The following is an 11391-nucleotide window of genomic DNA, read 5'->3' on the forward strand; positions in this document are numbered from 1 at the left end:
TTCCTAATATCAAGCCATCCCTCAAGCAAAGACATCAGAAGCAACTTGTAAAGACCTTGAGTCTAGAGGGAGAGTGTAGAGGCACATAATCCACAGTGTTTGAAGTCTAGTGTGAAGTTTCTACAGTCTGTGATGATTTGGAGAGCCATGTGATCTGCTGTTGTTAGTCCAATATGTTTTAAAATAAAAAAAATTATTAATTACAGATTATTTGTAGGGAGTCCGAAATCAGCACAGGTGTCTACCTGGGGATTTTAGAGCACTTCTTGCTTCCATCTGCTGACAAGCTTCATAGAGATGCTGATTTCCTTTTCCAGCAGGACTTAGCACCTGCCCACAACGCCAAATAGAGAATCTACGAGATACCTGTCAAGAGGAAGATGAGAAAGACCCAACCCCAAAAGAAAACTGATGATTTGAAGGCCTCTATCAATTACAACATACCAGACCTCCATACCACGCCACACTGATGCAATAACTCATGGTAAATTCACCCTAACCCAGTATTGAGTGGGTAAATGAACATACTTTACAGAATTTGTATTTTAAAACCTTTTTCGATTGATTACAGGATTACAGGAGATACTGGATTTCTGATTTCCATGAGCTATAAGATAAAATCATCAAATTAAAACAAAAAAAAGTCATGAAGTATTTCATATTTCACGTCACAAATGTAAGAATAAGAGAATGTTTACCTTTGATCTAAAAGAGGAAAAAATATCACAATATTGGCCATTCTGAGTAGAGAACACAACAGGCCACAATGACAAGAAGATGATCATTTCAAGTTATCAAGTATGTGTCATTCACTCACCACTCAATACAGATGTGTGTGAGTGTGCAACATTCCTCTGGTTCTCAGCTACTTTAGTCTCTGTACAGCATCACAAAATAATCTCATTCTGAGGGAAACATTACGATTAAGTCATTCTTACACAAAATAACAATTAAGCCACACACATAGGCTCTTTATCTTTTAGAACCTGACAATTACCAATCCCTTTCTCCTCTTTAGCAACACCCACATGTCCAAATATGGTCAATGCTGGCTCCAGAAAACTACCATGGCAAAGGCTAAGATGTAAAACACAAGGCTTATAAAAGGCAGTGAACAGACCAATGGGTCAAGTCACTGAGGCTACATATATTATTAACACTGTCTATGATGCATCCAAATAAAGACTGTGTGCAAAACAAAGCAAACAAACACGGTCATGGTCTGCCAGCTGCAACGACGTCTATGAACGCAAACTGAGGTCATATAGAGAAATGATGTCAAACCATCCTTCCTACTATCTCCTCCGGCTGTCTCGTACTCTGTCTCTCTATGAGTACGAGGCTGCCTGAAGTGCAGAGATAAAGCAGCAGCATCTTAATCTGTGGGTGGCACAAGCCCACAAAGACGGCAATTAGCTCTGTAATTTACAATTCCCTTGCCCTTCTCCCCTCTCTCCCCCTTCCATTTCTTCTCTTCCCTCACTCACCTTCCCCCATCCAACCATGAATTAATGTCTTTATGTGTGTCATGTGTGTGTGTATATCCCCACAGAGCAGCGAGAGCATTTGGAGAGTACCTGTCCCACACACACCCTGAAAACCGAAACGGATCAGGTCAGCGTCTCTGTCCATCCCTCTTTCCTGCTCTGCTAATTCCTTTCTGGTCTTTAATCCTCCTGTTTCACCTCATCCTCTGCTGAATGCCACGCTGCGATCATTAGTGTTTAACTACAACAGCCAATAACCAGAGAAAGGCAATGATATTGTTCTCTTTTCATTCTAAGCTTTCCTCTTTCTCTCTTCTTCTTTCTTTTTGGCACCTTGGTTTAGTTCTTCTTCTTTAACACTTATATTTGTCTTTCTTGCTGTCGTACTAGCCCATCTTCTGTGTGACACCTTGGTGGGTCCCGACCCAGAGTCGCCAAGTGACAAGATTAGCCCCAACAACAACAACCACCTCCATCCCACCTCCAACACCACCAAGGGCTGCGAGAACAACCAAGATCCCAGCCCTTTGAAGCCCCCGCTGGGCTTACTTCAGCCACCTCCCCCCTCCATCACCATCTCTACCAGACCAGCTCGTCTTTCTCTCGAGCGCAGCTTCTCAGCCGAGGAGGACCAGCAAAAGAGTGTTGAGTGCACCCTGCAGCCGGCCCGCGTCTACACCATCACCACCCAGCGAGGTATGCTGATGAGTAGCGGTCGGGGCAGCAAGGAGAGCTTAGAACTGGACGTCCTGAAGGAAAAGTCGGGAAGTGGCAGGCTGGGATCCAAAGGTGGCTTGGTCCAGCCCTCCACTTCCCCTTCCTCCACCTCATCATCCCCAACCCAATACCACCATGGTGGCGGCAGCCGAGGCACCAGCAGCAGCAGTGAGAGTCACCGTCATGGCAACCACCATGGGAACCACCACCATCATGGTGGCATACCGGGCAACAACACACCCTCCAGCAGTGGAGGGGCAAGTGGAAGCAGCAGTAGCAACCAGCAGCAACAGCAATCTTTAAATATCGTTGGATCCCACCACCATGTATCGCACCATCACCACCATCACCTGTCTCAACCCCCGCTGCAGACCTCCGTCAGCGCTCACAACATCCGCAGCTGGGGCGAAGGTGGAAAAGGGGAGGCGGAGTGCAGCGGGCTGGCCTGTGACTCATGCGGTGGTGCCCCCTCAAGAAGCCAAGGCTCCCTGGATCTGGAGAGTGCGTCCCGAGAGGCAGGCAAGCAGCACCGACGCCTAGAGAGGATGTGGAGTGTGGACCGGATGACTGGGCTGGAGAGAGGTGAGAGGGCGGAGGACACAGAGGAAGGGAGAGGCGCTGAGGTCCAGACATGGGCGCGAGGGTTTGTTCATTAGACCCTGTGGCCTGGATTTGCGGGGTTTGGTACTGGACCAGAGATGAAATAACATTTGATTCATTTGAGAGTAGGTTCTCACGAACACAAAACTGAAGGCAGTTGAATCTACACTCCACTTACATTTTAATAAAAGAATAGATTTAAATCAGCTATCCCACTGACCATATTCAAACGGCAGCCATTGCACACTGACATTACACTGAAGGTAGGTAGTTCAGATGTCTTGAAATGTCCTACACCTGTGGTCCAGGTTGTTCGTCAAACAAATGTAAGGTATCTGATTATACTTTTCATTTTATTATTTCTGACTGATCAGATCAGCAACTAAATAGACAATCAACAGTGAAAGTATTGAGTCACATAGAACTATATTTCAAGTTTAACTAACCCTATTAGCTGTCTTTGGAGATGCTAGTATTAGCACTTTTACTAGCTATGTTAACCAGAAAGTTTCTGAAAGTGAATTATACCGTTTGGTAGTTTGATAAGGTCACTAGCTAACCTGTTGCTAGCTAGGAAATTTTCATTGCTAATATTAGTTTTTGTCCGGCAGCAGCTAGCTGGCTATCAAATATAATTTTTTGCTTGATATACGCTCAGATTTTCACTCTTCTTTTTGTTTTCAGTTGCAGATCAGTTAGGAAATGGTCAAATAAAACTCTTGTCAAATACCTAGATCTGCAGTGTATCATCAAGACAGCATTTTAGCTTCCCACGTTGAGTATGACACCACAGGGAAATGACTGCCGTGTGAATATGGGGACTTAGTGGATTGTCGTACAAGTTTAAGTATATTCTGTTGGTAAGCAATGTTTTAGTGTCTCACTTTTTTTGTTATAAGACAGTAAAAAAAAGGACTACTATATATAATAACAAGGACACTTCACCTACACTTTTTGTTTTAAGTTATCTAACAGTGAAAAATATGTCTTTTGTTTTTAACTGCTCGATGACTAAGACGTAGGTGTAGATAGAATCAAGTGACACAGCAGTGTAATGTTAGCATTATTTCATTGCACATTTTCAAATCTATTTCCTCTCTGGTCTGGTGGGAATGAGGGTTTGATGTTGGATGTAATGTGGTGGCCTGTATTTCTGACTCTCCGTTTCCCCGTCTCTCTCCTCTGCTGTCTCCTTCTGTGTGTCTCCCTCTCTCCATTTGTGGAGTGGTGGACTGTGAAGTGGTGGTGCTGTCGCTGATTTGTGCTTTCACATTTCCAGTATATTTAATGCATTTGCCTCTACAGACAAATAGATTTAAAAAAAAATGTTTTACTTAACCTTGGAATCATCATTTTTCTCTTTCATTGCAGAGGACACAAACTGGTTCCCCAAGGAAAACATGTTCAGCTTTCAAACTGCCACGACAACCATGCAGGCGTGAGTGTCAAGCCCTCAATCACACTAACACACATGTATGACGTATGCCCTGTCGTAAGGTCCAGTGTTTTGTACTATGACTTGCTGTTTCCCATGTTTAAGTTAATTAACTACAAATCGCATTCTTAAAATCACCACAAACCATTTTCCACAGGCTGCTATAGATTTAAAGATTGATTTCCTACCTTCCAGGCTACCATTGATTTTCATTTCAGCAAGCTATAAAACTCTGCTAGCTGGCCCTTAAAGCTTGCTCAAGGAGGATAATCCATCAAAGTGAATATTTTGTCAATCCTTTTTTATTTTTTCAGTTCAAGTGAAATACTGATGCCCGACAAAACTTATTGGTGCTCTTCAAGAACTGGACAAGATTGTATTGCTGCTGATCAGCAAACATCACTAAATTCAACCACTTCAACAAATTAAGAATCTAATTGCTAAGCTTTAAGGTTTCCTAACAACACTATTAGTCTTTAAAAAAAAAAAGAAGAAAGAATTAGAAGAAAAGAAAACATTAGCTGAAGCTTCAAGAATTAGATTTTTTTAAGCATGCTCACCGATGTAAATTATTTTCTTTAATATATGAATGTCAAATAAAATCTACATCTATAAAGGACCAGCGACAGCAAGAGACTATTTTTAGGCACAGCTGTACTTGGAGACAAACGCTCATATGATCATGATAATGTGGTCATAAAGTCAATGCTAACATGCAGCAATCAAGAGGTTGTAATGTTTCTCATGCTACATTTACTAATAACAGTTTAACTAAATGGAAGATAGAGCATAACCAAATCTGTTTGAATGTATCCTCTTTGGGCCATGGATGTGTGTAGAAAATATTGTGAAAGTCAATTCAGTAGTTTCCAGACATTTCAGTATGAACCGTAAATGTCAACCTAAAGGTAACATCACAGACAAAGTCAGGTGAAAATGAAAGTCTGTACGGTTGATCCTCTGGGGATCATGATTGTCAGTAATGCTTTTCAAGGCAAATCATATTATTGTGTTCCTTAAATGATGAATTAGATGTAATCATGCAAAAGCAACAGCATGTTTACTTCAAGGGTGTTTGTATTTTGTGTTTGACAGTGTGTCTGTGCGTGTGTATATGTGCTGTGTGTTTTGAATCTTTGGATCAACTGTGAAAGTATGATATCCAGCTGACATTCTGTATTCAAATGAAATCTGCAGCTTTAAAGAGTCTCACAACCTTTTCATATCCAAATGTAGAATCTTCAGCAGCTTCCAGCTTTCTGCCTGTCAGTATCGTTTAATAAAAACAAACACTCTTTTCAAATGTATCCATGGTAATTTCTTGACACCTTCAACATTTACTCTCTCATCATAATCCTGTTAGAACATGTTCAGAGCACAAAGCCAGAATTCACCTAAATTAAGTGGTTGTTAAGTAGCAATTATATGGCATTGCCAGTTGGCTCTGTATTCATAGAGGTCAACAGCGACACTCTTTTGCCTCTGTTTTGTTGTGCCTCTGCCAGTTGTTCCTCTCTTTGTTTCTTCATTTAGGATTTTACTCACTGTGTTTGTTTCTCTCTCTCTTTTTTATGCTAATTAATCACTGGACACCCAAACAGGATTTCGTAAGTATACTCCCCTGCCTGCTTGCTATTCTGTATTAGCTGGCTACACACTTGTTCTTAACTGCTCTTACTTAACTCAGATGTCCACCATGTAACCCTCATTCTTTGGCTTGGTGAGGCCTGTGTGTGTGGGGGTGTGTGTGTGGGTGTTAAGTGGGTTTGAGTATTTCTCCGAATGACTTTAAAAGTTTTTTTTAATTCTAGCCTTACTAACCAAGAAAGCACACATCAAAAAAAAAGAATCATCAGTCATCATCTGAAGTACACTAATACAATGTCAGATGGGAAGCTTCTCACCAGATACTGTCTTTTCATTAATTTAAAAACAGTCAAAGGGGGAGAAATTAAGTCAGAGGATACTTCCTTAGCCAACAATAAAGTCCAGTGTGATCCACTGCAGCTGAGTAAGGCTGCCAAGAATAAGTCAGGAAAATGTCCGCCTTTTTGTTGGCTGACCTACACCCTGTTAGCTCACTTCCACCCAGCAGCTCTGTCAGTTTGGCACTTACACCCAGCCAAAATCAGGCCACAGGGATAGGAAGAGTTTGGCGGTTCGAGTTTTCTGTGGCAGTTATGTTCGACATTAATCCTGCTGCACTCTCTTAGCCAGCTATCACAGAATCAGTGCTGGCTAAGATTACTCGTGTTTGGAACTGACTCTGGTGATTTGATCTGGAGAGATTTGTTTGGTAAAACTATTTCATCAGTTGTACTATCAAAAGACGAACATTTTAGACTACATATTTATTAAGTCACACAAAACCTTTGTTCAAAAAAAGCTAGTAAAATGATGTTTCTTGTAAACTTTACCAATAGATCCCAGAGTTGACTATTTCAGAACTGGATTTTAAAAAAATCAGGTCATTGTTCAAATTGATTACAGTAATAGCTGACATTGAACCCAAGCCAAGCTTTGACAATTCATACTGCTCTAACCTCACATCGCCTAACTAAACCAAACTAACCGAAGCTGCTCTTCAATGTTTTCAAGTTCTCTGTGTGTTTAACAAGCTACCATACTGTATATCTGCTAGCTTCAATCTAATACTTGGGGTTTGTTAAAATTTCTTTAAACTAAACTTTAAAGCCAACTTCTATGTTTTTCATATTATCAACACATCCCATGAAAGGACAAACAATAATTGAATCCAAACGAAAAGTATTGTTGACTAAGCGTAATTTAGCTTAATCCTCTGGTCAATGTTCCTCCATTGCTGTTCAGATATAGACTGTATAACACGGACGCAGTCTCAGTGACATCATTCATTGATTTTAGTTTAACCTAACTTTTGGTCATCCTAGAAACTGGTAGAAGTTCAATCAGACTTTTAGCCTTAGCTAGGCTAACAGCTACAACCAGCCCTCCTCTCCGTCAAATCAACTGTGCCTCTAATTGTGCAAAACTAGGCATAACTCATAGCTTTAAGTTTATCAAAATGCACAAGTAATGAAAAAACAGACCCCCACATAGTGTGCAAAAATAACTCAATGAGCTATGGAGACCGTAAACAAGTTTAATTTTGCTGTAACATGAGCATTTCAATATGGGAGTCAATGGGGCTTCCTTGGCTTCTGAAGACAGCCTCAAGTAGACACTCAATGAACTACAGTGTTTTTTTGCAAATCCACATTGGCTTCATTTCTTAACCCAGGAGGTTGCTGACTGTGTTCAGCAAAAGGAAAAGTTTGCAGCCATGCTTCAAGCTCCTGTGAGGAGTTTAAGCAGGTTACAAAACAGGGTTGAGAAAACACCTTAAAAGTTCATCAAGGGAGCTTTAAGGTTTCGTGAGGCGAAACCACATTTTATCAGAAGAACTGGATATTAACTACAAAATGCTTTGGATTTTTGACATTCCTCTTAAACTTTGTAAACATTTTACCACAAATTAAATAACCAAAAGTTGATCCTGAAAGAAAGATTAAAAATAAAAAAATGTAATGATTAAGAAATGTAATGAAGCGTTATCATTATCATTAAATACCTCCTGCCAACAGTGTTATAGACACCTCCTTGGATGTCTTAAAAAGTCTAATGGCAGTGCAGCTGTGCTTTCAGTAAAATGTTAATGTCAGGATACATCTACACTATTTAAGGTATCTTTACAACACTAAGATTTTTACAGGGCTTGAGGCTGAGTGCCTCAGACTAACAGGGGAATCAGGTAGTGTTGACTCTTGGACCAGTTACCATTACTTTTATGGGATTTGTTGACAACAAGAAAAATGTGAAAAATGTCAGTCTCATTCTTTAAAAGGACGTTTTGTTTTAGTGGGGAATTTTACAGGCTACTTTCCTCTACTTACAAATCCTACTCTCAAACACAACCAAGAGTTGTTGGAGATGCTCTGTCTCTGGCTCTGTCTTTGCTATTGACAAATGTTCATCAGCTTCACAGTGTTGCAAGATGGCACCTTTCCTGTTTAAGGACAATTAAGACTGTTGAAGACACAATCACACATTGACAGTGATGAATTTCACACTAAGCTTGTACTTTGACACATAAAAGTCCAGCCTGAGCACATGGATCTGCTGGCCAGAACAATTTGAAAGTTTTAAGATAACGGATTTAAGGATTAGAAAGCATCTATAATAGCTCTGCAGTGTTATCCATTAAGCTCTTGCTAGTAAAATGCAACTTTAACATACAAAACTCACAGTATGCCTTTAAAGGGCACACAAGGATAAAGCATAAGTTGCCATCACTGACCTTGGGAAACAAAATTGCATTTAAAATTCCCCTGAAACAAACTGTTCCTTTGACTAATCGTAAGTGAGAAGACTGCAAAGACACCTGAGGTCACAAGATCAGTGCCTCCATTGAAAGAAGGTCTATATAACATGTAGCCACATTTGTTGCAGCTGTGAAATTAAAATAAAGATTGAGCTGATGATGTGATTTAAATTCCAGGTCTTTATATTCAAAGCTAGCTGCTGCCTCCCTTTCACAGCCAAATAAACCCTGCAGCTAAACGCCCTGGCATCAGCCTCCCTACGCTATCCTACCCCTCGCTCTTCCAGCATTCTCCCTCTCTCTCATCCCTTTAATACTGTGCCACATCCTGGCAGGGCTTTCCGGGGATTTGTGCAGAGAAAGAGGAGAGAGAGGGAGCAGGATTCAGCAGAAGTCATCCAGAGGTACGCTGCCCCTGCTGGGGTTGTGCTTTGCTTGAGCGCTGTTTGCACTTGTTTCCGGCTACAGCGATGTTGTCGCTTATTTACAGCCGTGTCTAATCTGACTGAGCCTAAGAGTCACAACGTGGTACTAGAAGGTCTAAGGACGTCAGCAGCTTTCTAAAGGATCTGCTTACTGGTGCCCTGCTAATATTGGCCCCTTTTTCAAAGCCAGATTAGTACTGCAACAGCGAACTGGATTTTTTTCACAGATAAAACTGAAACGATCAAAACGGCTGCATAATGTATGGGTGGTAAAAAAAAAGTAAAATCTTTCTAATACACCATGTGTATTATGCATTCCTCTGAGACGCCTGGATTATCTGTTTTGGTGGCATCTAATCTGTAAGAAAGGATTTATGAGAAGTTTTAAAAGGTGGATTTGAGGTAAAATGTGTCATTCTGGTTATTCATAAGCAACTGAAGCATTCAAACCTAGATTACAGAGTGGTATGTTATTACATCTTTATGCTAATAATATCTCTATCCACTTGAAAAGGGGTTCAAGTTAAAGGGATCAATCTGGAGTATTAGTAAAAGTAAGACTTTAAACACCAGTGGAAACATGGAATGTGATTGTGTAACCCCTTCAGGAGTAATGACATCAGTAACAAGTTCAGAGAGCGTCCCACTCAGGCCCAGATGCTCTGTCACACAGGGGCAGATGGTAAATGTGGCGCCATGCAGCACGTCTCAATTCCTTTGACATCTCTATGTCATCCATCTGCAGTGTCAGTGCATCAATGTTGTGTTATTTTGTCAAATTAGAGATAGATCAAAGGGAAGGAAATTGCAGCAGAAAGTTTTAAGAATAATTAACCTCCTTGCGCAATTTGATCCCACCCTCAAATACTTCTGCACACACAGAAGACCATCAATCAAAAAATAGATGATATCTTACCGAACTTAAAGCCACGCCCATTCTAAAGGTACAGGTGTTGCTATCATAGACTGTATAAAACATGTGGGTAGTTTCAGTGAGGTAAGCCAGTGGTTTGAGGCGTTTTGAAACCAAATGATGGCGGTTGCCACATTGGAAATACTAACTGCACCACAACCAATCTAAGCACAAAGTGGTAGAGGCAAAGAGGTGGAGCTGAGGCTTCAACACCCCCATCTTTCAGCCACCGGGCTTTGCCCTTGATTATGAAAATGTATCCATAACTCTTTGCTTTAATAAAATAGATAGAGAAATTAGCTATTTAGACCAAAAACTTTTTTGTACCAGGCTGGAAACAAGTTTATGTCTGCTGTAAAAATGTGGGACATAACATGGGGCTTAACAGGGTTTCCCTGGCTTTTGCAGTAAGCCACTGGCTTCATTTTTTAACATCAGAGGTTGTTACTTGCTCGCTGTGTTAAGACCAATATAAAATATTGACCAATAAACTATTTAGCATATAAGGAGTTCAAATTAAGCCTGCCCCACACTAAAATATTTTTAAAGTCTTAACAGATGTTGAAATGTGAGAGACCCGACACATGACAACAAATAATGACAGATCAGACCATTTTGTTCTTACAGTGTGTGAAGTGCAGCATTATGTCCAACACAGCACACCACAAACTGACAGATTCTATTCAACAACAACCAGAGTTCACACTCACAAACCTGGAAATCAACCAAAATCAATCAATACATTTACATTTTTTATTTGTGTAGCGCCAATTATATCATCAGGACTATTATAACTACATGTGATCAAGATTCAGGTCTCTTTTTTGATAACAAATTAGGGCGTAGACTTTTTAAGAAGAGCGATATCAGTACAGATTAGCAGTATTTGTCTGATGGAATCAAAGAGAAGAGAAGCACAGAATCCAAACTGGCCAAATAATAAGAGATTTAAAATTGGCTATAAATAGTGTTAAATGGGTTGAAGAAAGTTAGTGAGCTACAAAAAGAGTCAAGAAAGGGAGGGCATTCTTCAATTGGAAGTTGATATGGTTTCATAAAGTTGTCCTTACTAAGCCTCATTAACTGGCCACACACCTCACTGTGGGCAGCTTAAATATAAGCAGAGGTTATTCAGGGTGAAAACATGTCTGTCTGACTTCAGTGTTAGATCTTTTATCAAAGTAAAAGCAACAGAGATACTGTGCATCTGTAATTGGTTCTAAGTTAGACTTTTTTTTTTTAGATGATGTTATGCATGTTGTGATGTCTGTTGCTTATTAGATTAGCATTGAAGTTCATTGTTTGAAGTTGCAGGTTAACTGCTGTTGTGCTGACTTTTTAATGGAGGTAAACCAAGGACAGAGAAACTCCAAAGACTGTTTCTTTCCTCTTTCATGTTTCTACTGTTTCAATGTGCTTCTCCAGCACTGTTCGCATACATACACGAGCAGATAGAGCACATGCTGAGGTCATTA

General features: G+C 40.4%; 1 protein-coding gene and 1 long non-coding RNA gene across 4 annotated transcripts in view; one reads left to right on the forward strand and one right to left on the reverse strand.

Annotated features, from left to right (window-relative positions):
* Positions 1-11391, forward strand: part of LOC117830721 (NMDA receptor synaptonuclear signaling and neuronal migration factor) — a 60410-nt gene that overhangs the window by 18911 nt on the left and 30108 nt on the right. Inside the window, 4 exon segments of the mRNA XM_034708971.1 lie at positions 1553-1614; positions 1878-2786; positions 4176-4248; positions 8914-8982. Of these exon segments, the coding sequence (XP_034564862.1) occupies positions 1553-1614; positions 1878-2786; positions 4176-4248; positions 8914-8982 (1113 nt within the window).
* Positions 1-11391, reverse strand: part of LOC117830722 — a 42003-nt gene that overhangs the window by 15301 nt on the left and 15311 nt on the right. The window lies entirely within an intron of this gene.

This window comes from Notolabrus celidotus, chromosome 19 (genome assembly GCF_009762535.1).
Source record: "Notolabrus celidotus isolate fNotCel1 chromosome 19, fNotCel1.pri, whole genome shotgun sequence".
Classification (NCBI taxonomy): Eukaryota; Metazoa; Chordata; class Actinopteri; order Labriformes; family Labridae; genus Notolabrus; species Notolabrus celidotus.